The sequence below is a fragment of the Alosa sapidissima genome, chromosome 18, assembly GCF_018492685.1.
Source record: "Alosa sapidissima isolate fAloSap1 chromosome 18, fAloSap1.pri, whole genome shotgun sequence".
Classification (NCBI taxonomy): domain Eukaryota; kingdom Metazoa; phylum Chordata; class Actinopteri; order Clupeiformes; family Clupeidae; genus Alosa; species Alosa sapidissima.
The window spans coordinates 1,679,750-1,705,257 of NC_055974.1; the positions used below are offsets into that span (position 1 = coordinate 1,679,750).

The following is a 25,508-nucleotide window of genomic DNA, read 5'->3' on the forward strand; positions in this document are numbered from 1 at the left end:
ACTTTAAGAAGAATATATAACGGAATAAGTTATAAGATGTAGATGTTATGACCACAGTCCAGATTGTAGGAGGGCTAATATAGCCTATAAGACAGTCAGGAGCAGAGCAGACAAAGTGATATGATGGTAGGGGCTGAGAGAGACAGGCTCATGCTGAAAAGTCCATTTCTCCCCTCCCCTTTTGTGTGGAGTTGAAGAGTTGGATGGCCCTGGGTACAAAGGACCTCCTCAACCTGTCTTTTGAGCATGACAGTGATAGAAGTCTGCCACTGAACATGCTCCTCTGTTTAATGAACATGCTTTGTTTAATGAACGTGCTCTGCAGTTGTTGTAAGTGACTCCAGCTCGATACCCACAACAGCCAGCTTTCCTTACCAGCCTGCTCAGACACTCAGCATCTCTCTTCTTGATTCTGCCTCCCCAGCACACCACAGAATAAAAATGACACTGGCAATGACTGACTGATAAAACATCCAGAGGAGTTCACTGCAGACATTGAATGACCGCAGCCTCCTTTGCCCTTTCCAATACGCATCTGTGTTGGCTGCTGACCAGTCCAGTTTATTGTCCATGTGTACCCCCAGGTACTTATATGTGCTGACCACCTCCACATTGACCCCTTCAATGGAGACTGGTAGCATATGTGGCTAAGATCTCCTGAAATCTACCACCAACTCCTTGGTCTTTGTTGCGTTCAGCTGCAGATGGTTGAGCCTGCACCATTTCACAAAGTCGTTCACCAGGTTCCTGTACTCATCCTCCTGTCCATCCTTGATACACCCCACAATTGCAGTATCATCCGAAAACTTCTGCATGTGGCATGACTCAGAGTTGTAGCTGTAAATAGGCCTACTTTAATTCACCGGCACATAGAAATCGCAATCCAGTAGATGGCGACATCCACAAATATTTATTGACTTGCATTCGTGTTTTGATATCCACAAATAAAAAACAAAAATCATATTTGTAACTTGTAAATTGTTTTTCACAATTGTAGATATGTATTTGTAAATGAATTGGCATTTGTAAAACTGAAAATTGCCTTTGTGAAATCTAATTTTGCATTTGTAGATGACCAGCACACACAATTTTCGTTTTCGATTTTGGATTTGTGGATCAGCATTGTGGATCACGTATTTTTGAGACAAACTGCGGCAGAAAAGCCACCCAGATCCACAAGTAGCCTGCTGACACTTTCTAATCCAGTAGATGGCAGTGTTGTTCTATGGGACTCATAACACACAGAGCTAGCGAACCTATTTCTTAAATCTAACAAGTTATGCCTTTTACAACAAGCTTTTTGATGGAAAAGTGGTGTTTAATTTCCATAATCTTTGTTTAGTAGGCTAAACGCATAAAACCGTCAGTTTGCAAGCGAAATCAAGAATTACGATCTTTGAGTTTGTTTATAGTTACCTAGCATCCAAAACCAACAAAAAGGGTCATGCTCCCACGCTTGCTTGACAGTGCAATACCAGGCGCTGCAATGTCCAAGACATTATTCTCCTCACTGTAACTCAGAATGGCAAAATGAGTTTAAATGTTGTCATGTTGTGTTTTGGCCTGATGCACCACTCCACCTATCTACTAATCACAAATTCAGTAGTGTTTCGGCATCCGGGTTGCCAGCTCTGCCAGTCAGGGGGGAGGGGGAGGGGATACAGCGCTCTACAGTAATTTGAAAGTGATTGCAGTACCAGTTTTGGCCACAATCTTACATACGGTTCCTTTAAGTCTGATATTTTATTATTCTTTATCAAAGTTTGGACATATTCTAAGGGGGTGATAAAGTAGAAAAGTTAGATAAATCACGTTTAAGCTGTCTGAGTGAGACACCGAGTTCTGTACAGCTTCCTTGTACGACAAAGTGGTTGTCGCCATCAAGTGGTCGGGAGTGTGCAATGCTTCAGACTCATATCGAGCGGAAGTTTATACGCGGTTGTGAGGTATCTGAAAAAATAGTTCCACTATAGCAAATAATACAGATTGAAATACATATCATACATTGCACCGATATATTTGTTTTTAATCATCAACGGACACCACTAACCACGCGTTCCACAGTTTTGAAAACGAGCGCTAATAGGTTTGTTTTAAGGACATGTTTGTGCATGCCTGTAGGCAGCCACTCTGAAGCAGTCAAAGGCGATTCTAAATGAGTCAAAATGTCGAGACCGGGCCCATTGTCAACATTTCTGTGTCAACCACTCTTGTTCATCCAAAACAAACCAGAAAAGGGACTCAAAGTGCTAAATGCCAGAATTATCCTTTAACCATGATGTCAGCATATGGTAGCTTATACCAACTTGTAAAAGAAACTACAAAGCATATTATTGAAAATGTATCCCCAAGTGAGAATAAATACTATTTTCTGATTGGCTGTGAGGGAGCTATTTATTCTGTACATTGTGGCTCCTATTAAGTATAGGCCCTAGATCTGGTTAAAAAAATGTAATTACCATCCATATCAATGTAAACGACAATTGAACAAGCAACAAGCAGGCTTTGTAACAGTGGAATCAACTTTAACAAAGCAAGTGGTTTTTAATATTGTCCTATAGTGAGAATGAACATCTCCTATAGACCTCTGAAGTTCACTTACAAAAAGGAACCAAATCTTTGCCCATATAAGAAGAACTGGGTGTTAATTAAAGCTAACTACCTGTGGTAAGTTGCATTTTTGTATCTTAGCTCTGGGGTAGCAAAGATCAAAGTGTGCCATCTTCACGTACCAAAGATCAAAACTGTGTAAAAAAACTGTGTAAAGCAAAACCTCTGCATTTCTTCGTCCCGCGAGTCCTAATGTTCTCCATCAGTATCTTCTCTATCATTCAATTTTTAGTCCTGTAGCACTTGACACCTGACCATTTAAGGTTTTTTTTTTCCAACTTGATCTATTCTAAGGGGATGATAAAACAGATCCCTGAATAAATAAACATTATCAAAGTAAACAAAAACATAATGAGAGGTTTTATGAAATCTTTTGCCATTAACTTGTTTCTCTACAGATCTGGTTTAGGGTCTTCGAATCGACCGGTTTCTACACGGAGGACAAAGAGTGTTACACCGACCTTACCTACCATTGAAGTCGAAGTTTGATTGACCAGAGAATGTCTGGATTGACCCAGTATAGGCTATAACGTTACTGCGTTGATATCGTAATGGTTTGCCTATGGCATTCATCGCGTGCCATGCAAATTGGGCCTTTACAGTGGTTGAGGTTTAAATCGTCTCGGATTAACCAGAGAAACGCGTTTCATCATACTCTGAATAAGTGGTCGACTCTGCACCTCAAACAACTCCAACAACATCGGTGCATTCGACATGGGAACAAGAGATATTACTCAGAATCGGCGAAGAAACCCGTCCGAATAGGCTGCGCATCAGGATTTTGGGGAGACACTGCAACTTCAGGTATAAATTACCATCGTTATGAATTTTGCTGTTCAGCTTTTCGCTGAATGACAGATCACGTGACATGGTCTGTTTACCCTGACTATCATGAACTGGATCAAAGTTCAATCGTTAAAACATCGGTTATTACTGTATAACATAATCTGAGTGGTTTTGGTTTACACTAACAGTAAGCATTTGATAACTTTTGAATAAAATAAAAAAAGAATAACGTTTTCATTGTTATTAAGTTATGTTAACCTTCACACAAAAACCAATAGGCTATTATTAGACTGTGGATAAAATCTCAACCCTGTTGAAATTATTCCTATTAAATAGCCTATAGGCCTACCATTCAGACACAGGACAGGGTGATGTATCTAGCTACACTATTGTCTGAGTAGTTTGTAGCAAGCTTACCAAAGTTTTAACCACAAAGTTTTAAAACCTTTTAGTTTGATGCATTGGTACCCTAGATGCATGCACTTCTACTTCTAAGTTCTTTTAGTTCCTTTATAACTGATGCGCCACATTTTATCAGAACAATGGTCTGCTCCTCACTGTAGGAGCTCTATAAATTACAGATACCTGTTAAATGGTTGATGAGAATCATGAGAATAATGTAAAAAAATGTAATTGAATGATGTGAATGAAAGCCTCACACCCCCACCCTGTGTACCCCTCTCTCCACAGCCCCACAGCTCATATATGGAGGGAATGTGGACTTCCTTGTGTTTGACTACCTCTCTGAGATCACCATGTCTCTGCTCACAGCTGCCAAAGCCAAGGTCCCTGTGAGTGAACAAGGATGGCATCTACACACACACACACATTACACACACCACTTTTATTCCTGCATTTCTCTTGTTTCTGCTCACACTCCAAACCCCATAATTCCTTTTCACCACCTGCTCTCTTTTCTGTCTCACACACACACTTTCTGAGCTGCTGGTGTTCAGGGCCAACCTGTGGTGTGTTTCTCTCTGTCTTTCAGAATCTAGGGTATGCACCAGATTTTGTCCAAGCTGCCATAGCACCGTTCATCAAAGACATCCATAAGAAAGGTGTGGAGGACACCTTGCTGACACGAAAGCATACACACACACACACACACACACAGTAGGAACTCACACCAATATCTAGCCATTAACTTTCACAAGCATTCCAGCTTGTAAAGGAAACAGTATGTTACTTTCCTCAAATGTCAGTGATATGGTCCCTTTAGGCCTCGTGCTTATGAACTCACACAGAGGCACACGCACACACTGTGCAATCCTCCAAGTCATGTCAAACATGGCCCTCTGGTGCCCCCAATAGGTATACGTGTGGTGAGCAACGCTGGTGGCGTGAACCCTCTCGCCTGTGCTGCCGCATTACAGGAAGTAGCCCAGAAGGCCGGCCTCAACATGAAGATTGCTGTGGTGACCGGAGATGACCTCATGCCTCAGGTCAGTATAATTCTGTGTTAATCCACCTCCTCCATTTGTTGTTGACTTGCCCATTGGTGGCATGCAAGATCCGTGACTGCCTGTGGTCACGTCTAGGGGCAGCGCAATCAAGGGGCAAAGCAATCCTACTCCACTGCTTCAGAGTGAAATGTTCTCATGGCCAAGTTGCCAGTTCACCTGATGAATTCATGCAGTTCCCCCTCAATTGATGGAACGTCATTGATTATCTGTCATTGATTATCATTGATTATTACTAGAGCAGCTTAATTTCTTTAACATCATCAGCACCAATATGCAACTTGTACCTCATGCCCAGTAAGCTTCAGTCAGATTCTAATGCACTCCTAAATTTGTATGACTCTTTTGAGGTCCATACTTTCTTGTTTGTCGAAAGAGTAGAATTTATGTGTGTATGTTGCTTTCTCTCTCTCAGAAAGACTCCCTGGGAAAGGTCAGAATGGTGGACACAGACGGACAGAAGTCTCTACCTAAAATGCTCCACAGCATGAACGCCTACCTTGGGTAAGAGGATCCCTGCAGTTCTCCTGGCATCATGCACCTTATGCACACTGCAACACATGGATATAAGGGATTAACTGTGACTTAATGGGTTGGTAAGAGATTAAAAGCATGTGTTCCCTACAGTGCTATGCCCATTAAACGTTGCTTGGACCAGGGGGCAGATATCGTGGTGACCGGCCGCTGTGTGGACAGTGCCGTGGTGTTGGGCCCTCTAATGCACTCGGTAGGGTTGTAGCACATTCACATCACGTGAAATCACACACCAGTTGGAATTACGGCATTTTATGGTGGGGGTCTATCTAATCACCTCCTCTCTGTTCAGCTGACCGCACACAAACTTGGCCATTCAAAGTTTGTTGTAATTTGTCTTAACACAGACTTGGGAATCTGACCCCTCTCCCATATTGAAATCTACTTTCTCCATGTTTATCTTTATTGAACTCTTAAATAGAACAGCAGACACCATATGTTAAGTAATTTCATGATGATAAAATAATGTTTTTGTTCATTTTCCCAGTTCGGTTGGGATCAGAGTAACTATGACCTTTTGGCTGCTGGAAGGTAAGGTGATATTCTTAGCTCCCACAGTGTCCCAGTTTGGTTATTAATTCCATTATGACTATGCGGATAGATTAATACTATACTGTACATACTGTAATGCATTACATAGTGTGTGTTCAAATCCAAATAAGCTTGACCAGTTCCATTTGAACTGTTCAATGGACATTTTTGTAGCTGTTGATCTTTATTTCTTACTTCCTCTTACCATACCATACCATACTTTCTTCTATTCCTCCTCTCATCTCCATCCCTCCCTCCATATTACAGTCTGGCTGGTCACCTGGTAGAGTGCGGGGCCCAGAGCACTGGAGGGATCTTCACTGACTGGCATCAGGTGCCTGACTGGTGAGGAGTTGAGTTTGGTAATTCTGCAGCTTAACATTTTTAACGCTTCTCAGAGTATCCCTACAGCGCTGGTGAAAAGTTGAGTTTGGTAACTCTGCAGCTTAACACTTTTAACGCTTCTCAGAGTATCCCTACAGTGCTGGTGTCAATGTTATGTTCTCACCATTGGGGCCGTTGTTTGCTGTAGGGACAACATGGGTTTCCCCGTGGTCGAGTGCTCATCGGACGGCTCCTTCATTCTGTCCAAACCTCCTCGGACTGGCGGCATTGTGTCCTTCGGCACAGTGGCCGAGCAGCTTGTTTACGAAATCGGTGACCCGCGGCGCTATCTCCTTCCCGATGTGACATGTGACTTCTCCCAGGTCACCATCATCGAAGTGCCAGGTCAGAATAACAGTGTAATGATGCATGAATCATCTAAGAAGGAATAGAAAGGCATCATAAGTGCATTACCATTTTCTGAAAATCAGTAGCAAAAACGAGTACGTGGAGTAGTCATAATCAAACTACAGAACCCATAGGACCCTATGGTTGCACATAATTTGCTATTCATGCGCATCATGGCAAGACATGTTTATATATAGCATAATTCCTGCATCTTGGCAATTCAAAGTGCAGAAAAACTAACATAAACTCAAGGTTCATACCCATGAGCAAATGAGAGTTTATTTGCTGATAGCCCATAGTTGCATTTATTTTCTGTGTCAAATTGGCTCTTCATTATACATGTCTTTCTGAATGGCAGGAGTAGAGGGAGGTGCTGTGAAAGTAGGCGGAGCCAGAGGCCTACCGCCATCAGCAGATTATAAGGTAACTTTAGTGAAACACTATCGCACAAAACATGAAACTTTATAGCATCTTATGGTGTGATACATTCTCCATCAGGATCCACTGAACACACAGTGTGCCTAGGCAGCTTGGAGTTACACTTCATCTGTTTTATTCATCTAATCTTTTATTAGTGAGGGTGTTATTTGTGTTGCATTTTATTTAAGAAGTTATCCTTGAGACTTAACTAAGTTTGACTCCACAGGTGTGTGCCACATACATGGATGGCTTTAGGGCCACAGCGGTGTGTCCAGTGAGCGGGCCCAGAGCAGCTGAGAAGGGAAGACGTACAGCTGAGAGCATCATCAAGAGGTCTGTCCTAACACACACACACACACACACACAGTCATTTGTCATTGTCACGTTGCTGAGAGCAATAAAGGAAGGGCTACAATTCGGTTGTGTAAAAAAAATATTTATTTAGTGGTTTGAAAATATCAATTTATTTTGACTCCACCATTTGGGGAAGTACACTCATTTTCCACCTCCCCTCGAGTTAAACTGTTGAGTTTTACCTTTCCCCAGTTCATCTAGCCGTTCTCTGAGTCTCAGTTGCACTTTTAGCTCCAGCTCATTGAATCAGATTAGACCGTTAGCATCTCTGCTATAAGATAACGGTCTAATCTGATTCAATTAGCTGGAGCTAAAAGTGTTACTGTCAGACTCAGAGAATGGCTGGATGAACTGGGGAAAGGTAAAACTCAATTGTTTAACTCAAGGGGAGGTGGAAAATGAGTGTACTTCCCCAAATGGTGGAATATCCCTTTAAGGAAGTGGGTGCAGACCCAGCAAGCATTAGTGACTTGAATCCAATGCGGGTGGATAAGGGAAGCCCCTAAGGGAGCTCAGTGAAAAGTGGGGTGACGTGCCCTTTTTGGTTGATTGAAAACCAGGGCTACAACATAGGGGCCTCCTTTTAAGAGTGTCTGGAACCCTGCTCACCATTATTCTGCGTTTCCATCTCTTTTCCAGAGTCAGGCGTATATTCAAGCAACTAGGCATGGAGGACTTCAGCGCAGTGAACATCCAGGCGCTGGGAGCAGAGGACACTTACGGACCTCACGCCTCTGGCAAAGTAAGCCACAGCCACTTCCTGGCCAGCTGTAAGGCAGCAAGGTCAACACTGGCTCTGACTACACTCTGAGACCCAAGATTTCCATCACGTCAATGTGATTTGGTGGCGCCTCACACATTGCAGCAGTGGATCAGTAGAGGAGATGTTGCATGTCTGGGGACGACGATTGAAATCTTCGCTTTGGTTAAAAGCGTCTGCCAAATCCTATAACCATAACCATACATCTTGGGTCTGGGAGTGTTGTGAGAGCCAGTGGTAACCTTGCTGGCTTTCCTCATCAAGCCCACCCACAACTTGAACTGTACTCCTCTGTTGGTATGGTCTCGCTGTAATCATGGAAAAAAGGGTTGTTGATGAACATATGTTGTCATTGTCTTGCTGATGGAATTAGAATTGACATTAAATTGGTGCAGAAAAATCACACTAAACCTAAATCCTAAGGTTAGCCTCTGCTACACTAACTCCTGAAGAACAACCAGTGGAGTCATTTGGTGGAGTCATTTTCCCAGATGACTTCCATGTGAGTCACATTTGCAGTTTCAGATGTAGACATGTTGGCTGTAAACCCTCTCTAATATGTTACAGCTGGTGGTTAAATACTCAAAATGTTTTTGTTCTCATGCCTTTATTTTTCTCTCATGGTCATTCATATCCTGTTTGTTTTCAAGCCAGCTCACAAGAGTTCCTCTTTACAAGTTTATCATTTTGAAAAAGGACACAGGCGCAACGCCTGCTTCTGTTTTTGGTCTTTGCTCTCATGAACAGAATAATGAGGTGCTTGTGATGCCCCCGTAGAGTACCAGAGAGACTGTTCTATGGATGGCCGTCCATCATAAACAAAAGAAGGCGCTGGAGATGTTCGCCAGGGAGATAGCACCTGCTGGAACAGGCATGGGTAGGGATCACAGGAAATGAAGAGACCAAGGCCATCCCAAGTTGTGTTTTTGGTTGTTGTTTAATGTCCTGTTTTTCTTTCTGCAGCTCCTGGGCTCCTGGGGATCGTAGGGGGCAGGCCTAGAGTGTACGTGCAATTTAAAACTTGCCAACACACATACTCTCATACATGTCACACACACACACACACACACACTCCCCCACTATGTACTTGATGTCTCTTTTATATAGACATAATCTTTCTCTCTCTTTTTCTGTTTCTATGTAAATCTTCTATGTAAACTGTTCCTGTGTATGTATTTTATTATCCTCCAGGTCACCCGTGCTGAAGGCCTTCTTCTTTCTCCATCCTAAAGCAGAAGTCAAGGTATCTCTATCTGCTCTATCTATTCTTCATCATATGTCCAGACTCTCATCTGTTTATTCATCCAACCATCACTCATCCCATCCCCCCATCTGACCTTTTCTTTACGGCCTGTTTTCTCATGTCTCAGGTTGACATCCACCTCAATGGGGAGCTGGTGGAGACACATGCAGAAGTGACCCCGTCCTCATCTCAAGAAACCCTCTCCCCACCCCCACCCTCCGAGACCCCATCTGCAGGTAGCTTGACATTGGAGACAGAGGAACTGAACTTTTGTGTTTTGTTGAGAACTGCTTGACTAAAAAAAACTCCCACTTTAATTTAAACTTAAAGGACCAGTATGTAGGAAATGATGGAAATAAATTGTAACCATTCCAAAAATGATCACTATATGTTGTCAGAGAGTAAGGAAACATGATGAATGGAAGTAATGGCTTATTTGACAACATTACTATTACCCGTAAAACCCATGAAAAAAATGAGTTACAGGGCGGAAATCTCATGTTTTGAACGATTAATTCTAGAATAGCATATTAATAATGGGCTGGCATGTCCTCCTATTTGTGTTGCCAAATTAGCAAAGGCCAACTGTCAACGTGCTGTCAGTTGTAGTCATGAACGCCTACGAGAGGCAGGCAAATTTCCAAAATTAAAACAAGAAACAAATTAAGTGGACATCGGAGGAGCTTCCTGAGATGGTGACTTCTTCATCAAACGAAGAATATCAAGTCTGACGCAGAGCTGGCCATATTTCTCCACGACAGTTAGCCTAGGCTAAACTTCATCTGCATCGCTAACTTCAGCTAAATAGACCTATGTTACGTTGGTTAGAGAGGTATTTTTTGTTTTCATTGTTTCCGTAATATGTGGCTGGGTCATGGTTGGGGAAGCGTTAAAACAGCTGCAGGTCAACTAAACGTTAAGTATTCATTACATCTGGCAACCCAGAAGAGGCTCGAAGAGACCAGTGTTTTGATTTTGGCCTACAGAACGTTCGGTAACAATCCTACAAATCGCTCCTTTAATTAGCTTTTGAAGGAACTTACTGAATTGTTGTGAATATGTTTGTTTTTGAATTGTTTTAAAATGAGTCATTGAAGCAGACATGTGGACTCGAGTCACATGACTTGGACTCGAGTCAGACTCGAGTCATGATTTTAATGACTTCAGACTTGACTTGATAACATTCGGCATGACTTGCGACTCGACTTGGACTTGAATACTATTCACTAGACTTGACTCGGACTTTGCCTCTTTGACTTGTGATGACTTGACATGTCTCGAATCAAAAACTAAATTTCCTGATCGTGGACCAGTCACCCCGCTTTCCCTCCGCGACTAAAAAAAATAAATAGCGGAGACAAGCGGCCAGAGCACAGTTCTGTACTGCCGCTACCCCCACATGCGTTACGCACTGTGTGTAGGGCACCAAGAGACAGAGGAAGGACCAACATTTAGCCAATCACTGGTAGCTTTACTGCAAACTGATTTGCACTCTTGTTAGAGAACGTTTAATGTCAAAATGCACCAACAGCATGTTACATAAAGATGATACTTTTCGAGTCCTCTCCATTAAGATCCAACTTGAACTTATGCTAGCCTACTGCATTTAATTGAGAACGCATCTAAGCATGCACGAGAGGGAGAGAAAACAAGTAGGTTCCAGCTGGCTTGTCATTGTTGATGATGATTGATATCTTCTTTTAAATATAAGAAACATATAAAAGGAAATTGTGAAGGCAACAAATACGAGATTAGAGGAGATTGTGAATTTATCCGGTTCTCACTAGCCTACTGTACTGTTGAGATCCAGGTCACTATGACATACTAGCTGCACTCACTGTGATTTGGAAAGTGGACAAGAATATTATGAAGAGTTGTCTTTGCCTTTGTGTAATGGAACTGGTGAGTCTTGAAGTATTTACATGAAGCACATGATATGCCGATTGAAACGCCTTCCACTCAGCTACTGTAGCTAGGTGGCTACTGGCTACCAGGCTCATAATTCACTTTTAATTTCAAAGAGAAAATGTCAAGCAAGCATCATGTCATACATGCTTCTCTTTCCAAAGGAATGAAAGCTTTTTGTGCCAACTTAATATCATGCTTATCATTGTTAATATTGTGCTATACATGTGGCACAAACAATGTTTGAGTTTGTGGACTAGCCATAGGCTATATTTGAATGGAGCTGGTAAAAAAAGATCATTATGAGAAAGTGTGGACAGTGGCACACAATGACACAATGGGCTTAAAGTGACAGTGCACCATTTACAAATGAGATAAACAGCATCAAATGTGTAGTATTTCTTAAGAAATGAATACTTTAAAACAAAATTAATGTCATTATTATATTTTAAATAATATAAAAGTGTTGACCTTGGCTTCCCTTATGAGTCGCCACTGGCAGACAGCCTAATAAATAGTTTGCAGGCAAATCTGTGGCCTAGCGCAGTGAACTGCCATCAGGCAAATTATTACTCATCCTTACAGTGGGCACCGCAATTTGGAAAAACAATATATATATTTGCAGCTGTGCTGAGTGTCATGTAGCTATCCGTTTTGTACAGATTACTCAGGTATACACATATTTATATTACACAGGTATGTGCATGCATATGTCGTAAAAGATTACAAGACAGAAACATTGAACATATTTTAATCTGTATTTATAAAAAAAAATAGTGTGGATTAGATGGAAGTGCTAAAATTATGATCGATAGTCTAATAATGGCATTATTAAAGGTGCGATTTGTAGGATTGTTACCGAACGTTCTGTAGGCCAAAATCAAAACACTGGTGAACGTTCTCAAGACTACCAGACGCGAGCCTCTTCTGGGTTGCCAGATGTAATGAAGACTTAGATAACATTAGGTGACCTGCAGCTGCTTTAATTTCTCCAACCATGACCCAGCTACACATAACAGTGAAAACAAAAAATATCTCTCTAACCAACCTAGCTGAAGTTAGCGATGCAGATGAAGTTTAGCATAGGCTACCTGTTGTGTAGAAATATGGCCAGCTCTGCGTCAGACTTGATATTCTTCGTTTCACGAAGACGTCACCATCTCAGGAAGCTCCTCCGATGTCCACTTACAGTAATTTGTTTCTTGTTTTAATTTTGGAAATTTGCCTGCCTCTAGGCGTTTATGACTACAACTGACAGCTGTTGACAGTTGGCCTTTGCTAATTTGGCAACCCAAAATAAGAGGACGCGCTAGCCCATTATTAATACGCTATTCTAGAATTAATTGTTCAAAACATAAACGAATATTCCACAAGGATTAAAGTTCTCCGTCGTAGGACGGATTTCCGTCAATTTGATTTTAGAAATGTCATATTTGAGATCGATGCAGATCCGATGAGAAAAAAAATAGGAGGGGGGGGGGGGCTGGCTATCACCTTTGCTTTTCCAAAGAACACATATGGAGGACTATAACGGTCTAAAAGTTGGATTATAGTGACACATTAGAGACAGCTGATGAGGTTGGCCAATCCGTTTAACTTTTTTGGATATGATATTGTGAGCTCTATGTGCGAATTCGGAGAAGAAGCGTAGGCTGTGTTCTTTCCGTGCATCAATGTAGACAATTTCTTACTATCGCGAACTCTTGTCAGGGGAGGTCATTCATTTTGGGTGTCACCTATGACTTGAACAGATAGCCTTCTATGCCACCCGATGTAGGCTACTATTATTGTTACAGTTTTTAATCAATGCAACTAACATTATGTGTAAAGCGACGCAATATAAACCGTAGCCTATGCAATTTATTATCCCGTCTGTTATGACATGTACAACAATGTTTTTCACAATTTGCGACTGAAGGTTTTGACTGAGCGTGTTGGCATAAAAAAAAAATAATAATATCACTGTCATCATCGCGAACTGTTGAGTAAGGGGGTCAGTCTGTTTGTGACGCACAGACAGCCTTGTAGCCTATTTTGCTTAGGCCTCACTTTTAACGACAGTAGGTTGTGAGTGTATGTTGACAAAAAATAACCATACAATTAAAATAGTCAACTTAAAACTTTGCTATAAAATATTATTCATTTATAGCACAAAACCATAACCAGTAGGCCTACCAGAACCTCGCATATTAGCGTCATGATTTGTGTGCGTCTATTTGGCAAGGCCACTAGCTGTCATGGATGCGTTGTTGCTAAAGGAAGGCAGGTGTCAAAAGTTAAAAAATAAATGGAGATGGGCAGCTGTTGGAAACGGGGGAGAACTAACAAGCCATGGTGTAAAGAAATTAAAGCGCCGGGGGTTTGCTTTTGCGCGGTTCGCTGCAAGAAAATTGTTTATGGATGCAATAGGAAAACGTTTTAGCACGCCACCAATCAGAAGACCGCCATAAGGTTAACGTTCGTGCACTTCAGGACACCTTCCCTACCTGGTGCAACTAGCCACCACGACAGAGGTAGGCTACGTTTATCTATGGCTGACCGTTTTTACGTTTACTGCAAAAAATGAATTCTAACCAAGTGTTATTGATGTTATATTAAGATTAAAAAATCTATTTGGTATTGTTTTTAGTATGAAAAGACTAACCTAACGCCCTCTCAAAAGATCATTTTGACTTAATTTAAGAAGACTTTAACTTATTTTAAGGAGTCTTATCAAGACAAATTTGCTCAACGCACTGGCAGACAAATTTGCTTGTTTTTAGGACAAATTTGCTTAACGCACTGGCAGACAAATTTGCTTGTTTTCAAGATGAGATGTCTTAAAATAAGTCAATTTCTTTTTTTAATTAAGTCAAATGATTTCACAAGAAAACGCTAGGTAAGTCTCTTTATACTGAAACCAATTCCAACTAGGTTTTTTTATCTTGATATAAGATTAATAACACTTGGTTAGATGGTCACGTGGGATCACCGAGCAAGATGGTCGCATAGTTGGAGCTCTCCCGTGAACCCATCAAAGTTACCCGAAATTCGCTAGTAAAGTGTGTGCAGTCGACATACTTGGTTTTATAATTTGATATTAATAGCCTACAGTTTAAGTGTCTGACGGTTTGGATTGTGCACTATGTCGTCGTCGAGAAGAAATACTGAAAAAAGCACTGTCGGAGCTAGCAAGCTGACTACCAATGCAGGAGCTAGCAAAGGAGAGAGTGAAAATGTGTTAGCATCTATGCAGCAGTCCTTGGAGAAAGCTATGGAAGAGATGGGAAGAGTTGGAAAGCTTCTAACAGCATTGCAAGCGGAGATGTCAGAAATTAAGGATGCCAATGCTGGGCTACGAACAGATGTGGATAGTGTTTTGCTCAGGCTGGATGAAGCTGAAAATCGAATCTCTCAGCTAGAGGATGACAACCATGAGCTCCGCCAAAAAGCAGATAAAACCGCTATGAAGTGTGAGGAACTACATCGGGCTGTTGAGGACGCTGCCAATAGAGACAGGCGACAAAATCTGCGGCTTATTGGTCTGAAAGAAAAGCTAGAGAATGGTAAACCGTCAGAATGTGTGAAGACTATAATCTCCGAGGCATTAGGGGTTGAGCTTGATGGGTCGCAGTTGCAAAGAGTGCACCGCGCTCCGGCACCTGTGCCCAACGACGGCTACCCTCCCAGACCAATAATAATTCGTTTTCTCAGTTTTCTGGAACGAGAGAGAGTGTTGACAGCTGCAAAGAAGAAGTACAGGAACAAGGAGGAGATCGTATGGAACGGATGCAGGCTGTCATTATTCCCAGATATGACAAGAGAGACGGCGGAGAAGAGGAGAAAGTTTAAAGATGTGCGGAATTGTCTACATGATCTTGACGTGCGTTTCACCCTAGCGTATCCAGCGGAGCTGCGCTTTACATGGCAGGGGAAAAGAATGAAGTTCGACGATGACGGAGAGGCTATGGACTTTCTTAATAGAGAGTCGAAGGTGCAAGGATCGCCGAACAAGACGACAGAGCAGGAGCCTGCAGTTGAGTAGCCTAATTTACATGTAACTATAGGCCTACTTGTCTACCATTGACTCAACTAAGTTTCGGATCCGAGGGCGAACAGCTGACACGGGGGCAATAATGTAAGGATATTTCTTATGATGCCCCTTTTATTATTTTTAGAAATGTTATTTTCTTTATTATCCGCTTGTTTTTTGCCCTTCGGTAAAAGAACAATCTGCCGCTTTCAAAGGCAGAGTAGCCTATAGGAAAAGCCTGACGTCAACATGCAGCCAATGCATGGCCTATTGCGCCTCCGTTTGAATATTTTCTTTCGTCCATGTAGCCTATAGCCTAAAGCACATTGTTTAAAAATAAGATAACTTTGCCAAGATATGTAGCCTGGGCTAGATTCTGTGTAGAGATTGAGGAAATTATTTTTATGTTTGCTTTGGACTGTTTAGATGCTTTGACGGGTTTGTTGATGGTGGGGTTTCTGATGATGATGACCACTTCAGTGTGCCTCATGGACCGTTTTTGTGGAGGGTCTCTCAAGGAAGAGAGAAGGGTTAGATGGGGTGGGTATGGGATTGTTTTTCATGTTCCTTGTTCTAAAAGGTTTTTGAGTGTAGTTTATTGTGTGTTTATTTTTTTGATTGGCAGCTGGGCAGCACCCTCTCTTTTTCGTTTCATTTTACCCTCATTTTCAGTTGATCATTTATATAGGCCTAGGCCGACATGTGGTGAGAAATGTTCTAGATATGTGAAGGACACATTTTTTCCATTTCTTAAGTCATGAGTAACTGTGTGAGAATAGTGTCCTGGAATGTGAATGGACTACAAAATCCCATTAAGAGAAAGAAATGTTTATCTTACCTTAAGTCTCAACAAGTTCACATTGCTTTTATACAGGAGACCCATGTGACTGAGTCGGAGGCGGTTAAATTAAAAAGAGACTGGGTTGGCCAAATTTATCATTGCTCATATTCCAGTAAAAAACATGGAGTAGCTATTTTAGTGCATAAGAATCTGAATTTTCTCTTTATAAAAGAGCAAAAAGATGAAGAAGGAAGAGTTATATACGTAGAAGCTAAGATTAATGGAGTAAAAGTTAATTTATGTAACGTCTATGCTCCGAATGTGGAAGACCCAGGTTTCTTCCATAACATTAACAAAATAGCAGGAAAGGTGGATGGATATACAGTCATAGCTGGGGATTTTAACCAAGTACTAGATGGAGCCTTAGATAAAACCACTTTTTCCAATCACATTCCAAAAGATAGAATGGCCATTGAGTTGTTGATGGAGGATATAGGCCTGACAGATATTTGGAGACTTGTCAACCCAAAAGATAGAGAATACACATTTTACTCTCACAAACATAAATCTCACTCCAGGATAGATTACTTCTTGATCAGTAATGATCTGGTTAACAGTGTTTCTGACTGCTCGATAGGCCCTATAGCATTGACTGATCATGCGACAGTGCATCTAGGATTAGTAATGGGGACAGATGGCAATAGAGGAAGTAGGTGGAGAATGAATGTTTCTCTGCTTCAAGACCCATTATTCAATAGTCAAATTGAAGAAGAGCTTGATAATTTCTTCTTGGTGAATATGGGTACAACAGATAGAATTGGAACAGTTTGGGAAGCCTCCAAAGCTTATATCAGGGGAAAGATTATAGCACATTCCAGTAAGAAAAAAAGAGAGCAAACGCGACAATTAAAAGAGCTACAATCACAACTTAAGGACTCTGAGAATTTATTGGCTCAGAAACATAGTGATCTCCTACTGAAGCAAGTGTGTGACTTGAAATTTAAATTGAATGAAATCTACAATAGAAAGGTAGAGTATGCCCTATTTAGACTTAAAAGTAATTACTACGAGAGTGAGGAAAAATCAGGAAAATTATTAGCCAGACAGATACGACAAAAAGAGGCTAGTTACGTTATACCGGCGATTAAAAATAACAAAGGGGACTTGGTGACAAGTACTAGAGATATTAACAAAGTGTTTGAGAGTTTCTATAACCAGTTATATAAATCTGAGGTTAACCCTGGAAGGAGCGAATACGATACTTTTTTCTCTAAGATTCAACTGCCAGAAATGTCAGAGGATCAGAGGATGTTATTAGATCGCCCTATATCAGTAGATGAAGTCAAAAGTGCAATTTCATCAATGAGGATTGGGAAATCACCTGGTTTGGATGGTTTTCCATCAGAATATTATAAGAAGTATATTGACAAACTGGCTCCCATCTTAACAGAAGTGTATAGAGAATCATTTTCAGTGGGTAGCCTACCAGATACGTTTAATGAAGCGTTGATATCTTTAATTCTCAAGAAAGATAAAGATCCTATGGATCCAGGGAGCTTTAGACCTGTTAGTCTTATTAATGTAGACTGCAAAATCCTGACAAAAGTTCTTGCTACTAGGCTAGAAAATGTTTTGCCACATTTAGTACATCCTGATCAAGTAGGCTTTATAAAAGGCAGATCATCTTCAGATAATGTTAGACGTTTACTTCACCTGACGCAGATTAATCATAATAAAAATACGCCCATAGCCGCCATATCTTTGGACGCCCAAAAGGCATTCGATAGAGTGGAATGGAGCTTCTTGCATTACACTCTCCGTAAATTTGGATGTGGAGACAGTTTTGTCAAATGGGTGAATGTAATATATTCTGACCCAAGGGCAGCAGTAATGACAAATGGCATGATATCACGCTTCTTTAAGTTAACACGTGGGACAAAACAAGGAGATCCTCTCAGTCCACTGCTATTTACAATGTTTCTAGAACCCTTGGCCACTGCCATTAGGGCTGAGAGCAGTATTAAAGGGGTTTTACATGGGGGGGAGGAACACAAAATGTTTCTCTATGCGGATGACATTTTATTGATTATTGAGGATCCTCTAATATCAATCCCTAACATACTAGCCACAATAGAAGCTTTCTCAAAACTGTCAGGCTATAAAATAAACTGGCAAAAATCTGAATGCATGCCAATATCAAAAGGATGCAATCAATCTATACTAGCCAACTTTCAGTTTAAATGGGTCAATACTGGAATGAAGTACTTGGGTATTAAGTTGTGTCCAGCCTTGGAAAACATAATTGCTATGAATATGTCACCTTTAATTAAGAAAATTAAGTTAAATTTGGAGAAATGGCGGCTGATTAATCTGACTCTATGGGGGAAAATTAGTATCATAAAAATGGTGGTGGCTCCACAATTTAATTACATCTCTATGATGATACCAGTAACAATTTCTGATGGAATATTTAAGCAATATAACAAGTTAATTACAGAGTTCTTATGGAATGGAAAACGGCCCAGAATTAGACTAAAGAAACTACTAGCTTCACGAGATTGTGGTGGATTAGCACTTCCTAATGTGGAACTGTACAGCATAGCTTTTGAGATGAATAAACTGGCAAGACATTGGGGAACCTACTTATCTGGTCCTGGGTGGATTAAGATGGAGGAGGTGCTTGCATGCCCATATAGTGTTGTTGAACTGTTATCACAGAAAAATACAGAAAACCAGACAATGGGAAGAAACTTAATTCTGCGACATTCTCAATGGGCATGGGCAAGAGCACACAAGATATTGGGTATCTCACAATACAAACAAAGCTATTCCTCAATATGGAATAATCCCTCAGTTTGTATTGCAAAAAAGGCTTTTACTTGGCAATCATGGCTGGCGAAAGGCGTACGAGTAATTAAAGATCTGTATAGGGAGCAGTTATTTATGTCATTTGAGAACCTTAAAGAGCAATTCCACTTAACAGATAGAGGGGATTTTTGGAAGTATTTGCAGCTGAGAAGTAGTGTGGGGTCTGTATTTGGATTGAGAAGAAAGGAGGACAAAGACAATGTGATACAGGGTTTCCTCAATTCTCCACATATTCTACACTCAGCTTCAGTATTCTATAAGAAGATGTCAAGTATTGAGACCAAGATGTGTGAAGGCTTAAGAACTATATGGCAGAACGATTTTGGTCAGGACATAGATGAGGATTCATGGCAAGATGTTATTTCAAATGTAGGAAGGACTACAAGAGATGCTAGGAATAAACTCATCCACTATAAAATTGTTCATAGATATTATTTTACTCCTAATAAATTATTTAAAATGGGGTTAACCAAGGACAATAAATGCTGGAAATGTAACAGGGAAGTGGGTACATTTCTCCATGCTCTGTGGGATTGTCCCTTAATAAAGCCTTTTTGGAAGGCAGTGCTCCAAAAGTTTGAAAACTGGCTCAGACAACCCCTGCCAGAATCCCCACAACTATGCTTGTTGGGGGATACATCTCAAATGCTACCTAACCTTGCTAAGTCAGAAGCTGGTGTAATGGTGACAGGTTTCATGGTAGCAGCTAGAATTATTCTGCGTAAGTGGAAGAGCCCACATAGACCAGAGGTTGCAGAATGGCTCAAACTTATGACAGAGACAGCCGCTTTTGAACTGATAATTGGGAGGGTGCAGAATAATCCAAGCAGAAATAGCCAAGCATGGTTGTATTTTGATTACAGCATTGGTACAAAAGATACTAGGTAATGTAATGAATAAGTGTATATGTGTGTTATAAGTGTATAATTGGGTGTGTAATGAGGAAAGGGGTGCTGTGAGGGTGAATGTGAGCTGCCTTTAGGTTTTTTTTTTTTTTTTTTCCTATGTTTGTTTGTTTTTGTTTTGTCTTTCTCTCAGGTATGGGATGTTTTGTTGTATGCCTGTGATTTAATGTTTGTGAAATTGTAAAAATTAATAAAAACTTTAATGACAAAAAAAAAATAACACTTGGTTAGATTTTGTTAGATAAGCAGTTTTTGCAGTGTAGAAAGTAGGCTACACATGTTCTTTCATAGCGCAACACGACCTGTCCCTCACCATATCGCAACCCTTTTGTGTACTCTCTGACAACATATGGTGATCATTTTTGGAATGGTTACAGTTTACTTTCCATTATTTCCTACATACTGGTCCTTTAAGTGAAGAGTACCTGATGACTTGTTTAGGACTTGAAAAAGATTGGGACTTGGACTTGGACTCGACTTGGCTTTGATGTGACTTGGACTTGGACTCGACTTGCCCTTCTCTGTATTTACTTGGGACTTGACTTGGACTTGACTGCTAAGACTTGGGACTTACTTGTGACTTGCCAAACAGTGACTTGGTCCCACCTCTGCCACACGTCCTGAAGCACCTCCCACAAGTTGGGTTGGCTTGATGGGCACTTCTTACAGTACCCACCGTACAGTCAAGCTGCTCCCACAACAGCTCAATAGGGCTGAGATCTGGTGACTGCGCTGGCCACTCCATTAGAGACAGAATACCAGCTGAATGCTTCTTCCTTAACTAGGTTTTGGAGGTGTGTTTTAGGTCAGTGTCCTGTTGTAGGAGGAAACTGGCTCCAATCAAGCGCTGTCCACAGGGTATGGCATGGTTCGCAAAATGGAGTGATAGCCTTCCTTATTCAAAATCCCTTTTACAAATCTCCCACTTTACCAGCACCAAAGCAGCCCCACTGATGGCGCCAGGCACTCCTCCAGCATCTTTTCACTCGTTCTGCATCTCACAAATGATCTTCTGTGTGATCCAAACACCTCAAACCTAGATTTGTCTGTCCATAACACTTTTTTCCAATCTTCCTCTGTCCAATGTCTGTGTTCTTTTGCCCATCTTAATCTTTTCATTTTATTGGCTAGTCTCAGATATGGCTTTTTCTTTGCCACTCTGCCTAGAAGGCCAGCATCACCTCTTCACTGTGAACGTTGAGATTGGCGTTTTGCGGGTACCATTTAATGAAGCTGCCAGTTGAGGACCTGTAAGGCGTTTATCTCTCAAACTAGAGACTCTAATATACTTGTCCTCTTGCTTAGTTGTGCACCGAGGCCTCTTCTCTTTGTATTTTGATTAGAGCCTGTTTGTGCTATTCTCTGAAGGGAGTAGTACACACCGTTGTAGGATTTTTTTTTTTAGTTTCACACACTTTCACACATAGTTGGGGGGCCTATGTGTCTAATTTGGGGGCCTGTGGGATTCGCATGTTAATTTTTGTTCTAGGGGTTCTTAAGAGTAAAAAAAAAGGTTGAAGGTTTTGAAGGACCCAAATCAAAGGTCAAATTCAGAAAAGGTCAAATATGGTGTTTTGTCCATAAACCTCACATTGCTGATATTATAGCATAGGGTTTGGTGCCTACAAGGTGTGCAAAAGTGGGCCACATAAACAATACAACATTATAAAACATTTTTAGGCTGATGATTGATCTCTTTAACAAGAAATTGTGCCTATAATTCTCGAAATTGTCCGCTAAAAAAAATAATACTTCAATATCAATACAATCAATTCATGCCTATTAGTGTGCTTGAGTGTAGGCCTAGCCTGCTCTGTCAGTTCTTGTCTACACCCATTCAGAGCACAAAGTGCAGAGATCTCTGTTAAATCAAGTTTAATAGACTTAATAGACTTTTACTTAGTACTAGCTGAAGTCTGTAAGGCCTTCCGTAGCTTATGTAAGTGTGATGAAAAGAAAGGGTAAATGATCAGATAGACAAACAAACAGGTGTGTGTGTGTGTGTGTGTGTGTGTAACAAAGAGAGACACCACCAGCATGGATGGATTATGAACTTTCAGGCCACTGGGCCCAGATGTATTAAGGGCCACCCACTAATTGTTGCGGGGGACATTTTTAAAAATGTATTTGATGTGATTTCCTATATTCTGGTGCATTTTGGGGATGCCCAATACTTTAATTCAATCAGATTCATAGCCTATATGTTGATATGATATGTTGATATTGAGGCAATGATTCCATGCAATGGCTTGGGCCCCCTGACTCTTTGTCTCCCCTGGGCTTGGGCCCGGTAGGCCCATGCAGTAATCCATCCCTGACTACCATTGACAGTTGGCTGATGATAGCTGGCAGAGAATTTAGAATATCGAATAACCTGAAGCACATAGTGCTCTGTTCTTCATGGTTGGTGATATTAGTGACCTTCTAGCCTTCTACATTTGAGAAATCACATTTTCATAGTCCATGGTGGCACAGTCTAGTTAGGTTATATTCTGAGGTGTGTCTTTCTGTTAGTCCGGTGATGGCACACATATTCTAAAAGAAACAGATTTTGGGCTATGTATCCAGTGGCAGATATGTGTGGACTGGTGAATGAACCATCACTAGAGACATATGCCAAATTTCTTGTTTTTGTCCATGAGAGAGTATAGAGATGGGGATCACAGATCAGCCAACGATTACATTGTTACAGTGCAGTTATCTTACAAGAGAACAAAGCAGTTTGGCACAGGAACTGCTACAAATCCACCTGTAACAGTGAGCATCTGCAGCATGCTAAGATTCAATACTAGAAATCATGTGAAGCAGGCAGGACTCAGTGTCTTCAGAAAAGACGTGGTAGACCATCTTCTGAACCTGCAGCAACACCTGCAACTGCATCAAGTCCATCTAGAGGGACTTTGTACACTTGTTCAGCAGCAGCTGCTGCCAGCATAGATAAGTGCTTCTTCTGTCAGAAGCAGACAAAAGAGCGTCTTCATGAGGTGTCCTCTTTCAATGCAGGCAACCAACCAAGAACTATAAGTATTATTTTGAAGTCAATTACTTTTAACAGGTAGACAGTGTAAAGATGCTAGGATGGGAAAATATGTTCATATTTTTGTGTGTGTGTGAGCAGCTGCATTTTGAATAAACTGTTAGCTCTTTAGACAGGTATTATTACAGCCAGCATAATAGCATTGCAATAGCATTGCAATAGTCTATCCTTGAGATGACAAAACATTAATTTCTTGGCATCTGGTAAGGAGAAGGACTTCATTATCTTTGAAATGTTCCTTAAATGGTCAAATTAAGTTTTGGTGATCTGTTTTATGTGATTACTTAGTGCTAGGTCCTGGTCAATTATAACTCCTAGGTTTTTAACACTTGTGGATGAGGTCAGTGGAAGATCACTATATGTAGCCTGTGATGTGGATAGGATATCCCTCATCTTTTTGGACCTAAAACCATGACTTCTGTTTTATCTGAGTTTAAAAGCAGGACATTATTCGTCATCCATGTCTTTATAGCTCTTATACATGTGTCAAGTTTGGCTAACGGGGTTAATTCATCAGGTTTTATGGAGAGGTATAGTTATGTATCATCTGCTAAACAACAGGGGCCCCAGTACTGAGCCTTGAGGCACTCCATATTTTACCATAATCTGGGTAGATGGTTTATTATGGACCTGTACAAATTGTTGACGGTTAGGAAGGTATGATCTAAACCAAGCGAGTGCTGAGTCTTTGATGCCTATCAAATTTTCAAACCTAAGTAGTATGTCATGCTGAGGTCCAGGAGAACCAATACAAGGATAGGTTTTTTGTGGGAGAGCTTAATAACAGATGTCTTAAATGACTGCAGTACATGCCCTGACAGAATTATTTATAATCTAGAGCAAAACATTATCCAGGAAGGGGAGACCAGTCTTAAGAAGGTGAGTACAAATAGGGTTTAGTAGACTAGTTGTAGATTTTGATGAGGACATTGTGGAGGTGAGATCTAATATGTTGTGTATATGTAAATTAATTAGATGTTGTTTGAGGTCTCATCTGTGATTCAGTGATTTTGCTATCTTTCAGCAATGGAGCATGTGTATTTGGTGAAACTGATTGGTTATTGATCTTATCTCTAATTGTTTGACATACAATCATAATACTGACATACAATCATACTGTTGAAAATAATAAAATAACTGTTTTGTGAACTTTATTCAACATAGCCAGTGATTTAGGCAATATTTATGGTGTTAATTATAGTGAAATATACAATTTCACAAAAATAGGGTTAAAACAGGTAAAAAAAATGGAGACATCATTTTTCTCCATGTTCAATGACCTCTAAAGACAGTCCAACCACTCTCCAAAAATTAACATTTCAATCCCACAGAAACCACATAGGCCCCCTGACTAACATGGAAGAAGAGTTTCAGAAGAAAGTTCTTTTTTTCAGGCCATTTTGAGAGTATAATCGAACCCAGAAATGCTTATGCTCCAGATACTCAACTAGCTCAAAGGAAGGCCAGTTTTATAGCTTCTCTAATCAGAACAATAGTTTTCAGTTATGCTAACATAATTGCACAAGGTATTTCTAATCCTCAAATTAGCCTAACACAATGTACCATTAGAACACAGGAGTGATGGTTGCTGGAAATGGGCCTCTGTATACCTATGTAGATATTCCATTAAAAATCAGCCGTTTTCAGCTAGAATAGTCATTCACCACATTAACAATGTCTAGACTGTATTTCTGATTAATTTAATGTTATATTAATTGAAAAACAATGTTTTTCTTTCAAAAATAAGGACATTTCTAAGTGACTCCATACTTTTGAACGGTAGTGTACTTAGAAAATGTATATTGTAAAACATATACCTGTACATAATATATATATATGTTCCAAGAGGTTGCATTTCCTGTACTAGTATTAGTATAGTGAATTCATATTTGGTCTAGATATAGCCTAGATAATAACGGTTCACAAAGTTGCCTTTGGGGTCAAGTGGGCATGCACCCACTTATCATGCACCACACACACACACCACGACTAGAGTTGTCAGAAATTTCACATACACCCAAGAGCAGAACGAATACCCACATTCAGTTATACTACTAAAGAATATGTTGAACTTCTCCAATGAACAGGAGGTGATTTCAATGTGTGGAGCCCTCTTTACACGGTGTATGCTGTGTCAAACAAATGCAGGGAGAAGCCTAGGGGAAGGTGTCTCTTTGATGAAGTCTCTCTGAACAGGGGGAGAGGGGAGGGCAGGAGGGAGAGAAAGGGAAAAGAGGGTTTGTGCAAATGTGGACCGCTGTTTGGAGACACGACCACAGAAATGTTCTAACAGTGAGTGCATCTGTTCTAGATCTGCCCAGCGGCCCTCACAACTATCGTCTGGAAGACTTGGCCTACACCAGGAGCGGGGACAAAGGTGACTCTGCTAACATCGGTGAGGCGCCTTCCTGTTCACCCACAAGCTCAGGAGTTTTATACAAAATCCTTTTATAAGAAACATATAATTATCATAGCTGTGAAGTTTACATGACTGAAATCCTTGAGGTCAGTACCCACTGGGGGTCCCCTTGAGGTCTGACCCACTGCATATGTGACATTGTTACAAC

The 25,508-nt window shown here is 40.8% G+C and overlaps 1 protein-coding gene across 2 annotated transcripts in view; it reads left to right on the forward strand.

Moving 5' to 3' along the window:
• Nucleotides 1–2,140: 2,140 nt before the first annotated feature.
• Nucleotides 2,141–25,508, forward strand: part of lratb.1 (lecithin retinol acyltransferase b, tandem duplicate 1) — a 31,679-nt gene continuing 8,311 nt past the window's right edge. Inside the window, exons 1-18 of one of the 2 annotated variants that reach the window (XM_042069678.1) lie at nucleotides 2,141–2,667; nucleotides 3,009–3,414; nucleotides 4,087–4,187; nucleotides 4,388–4,457; nucleotides 4,711–4,841; nucleotides 5,275–5,363; nucleotides 5,487–5,586; nucleotides 5,881–5,924; nucleotides 6,192–6,269; nucleotides 6,457–6,653; nucleotides 7,015–7,079; nucleotides 7,303–7,409; nucleotides 8,070–8,172; nucleotides 8,968–9,067; nucleotides 9,154–9,193; nucleotides 9,382–9,433; nucleotides 9,561–9,669; nucleotides 25,253–25,336. In XM_042069678.1, coding sequence (XP_041925612.1) covers nucleotides 3,162–3,414; nucleotides 4,087–4,187; nucleotides 4,388–4,457; nucleotides 4,711–4,841; nucleotides 5,275–5,363; nucleotides 5,487–5,586; nucleotides 5,881–5,924; nucleotides 6,192–6,269; nucleotides 6,457–6,653; nucleotides 7,015–7,079; nucleotides 7,303–7,409; nucleotides 8,070–8,172; nucleotides 8,968–9,067; nucleotides 9,154–9,193; nucleotides 9,382–9,433; nucleotides 9,561–9,669; nucleotides 25,253–25,336 — 1,723 coding nt within the window. In that variant the 5' untranslated portion in view covers nucleotides 2,141–2,667; nucleotides 3,009–3,161. Of the gene's footprint in view, nucleotides 2,668–2,982; nucleotides 3,415–4,086; nucleotides 4,188–4,387; nucleotides 4,458–4,710; nucleotides 4,842–5,274; nucleotides 5,364–5,486; nucleotides 5,587–5,880; nucleotides 5,925–6,191; nucleotides 6,270–6,456; nucleotides 6,654–7,014; nucleotides 7,080–7,302; nucleotides 7,410–8,069; nucleotides 8,173–8,967; nucleotides 9,068–9,153; nucleotides 9,194–9,381; nucleotides 9,434–9,560; nucleotides 9,670–25,252; nucleotides 25,337–25,508 lie in introns of those variants that run through there. The other variant, XM_042069677.1, reaches the window with a different exon arrangement.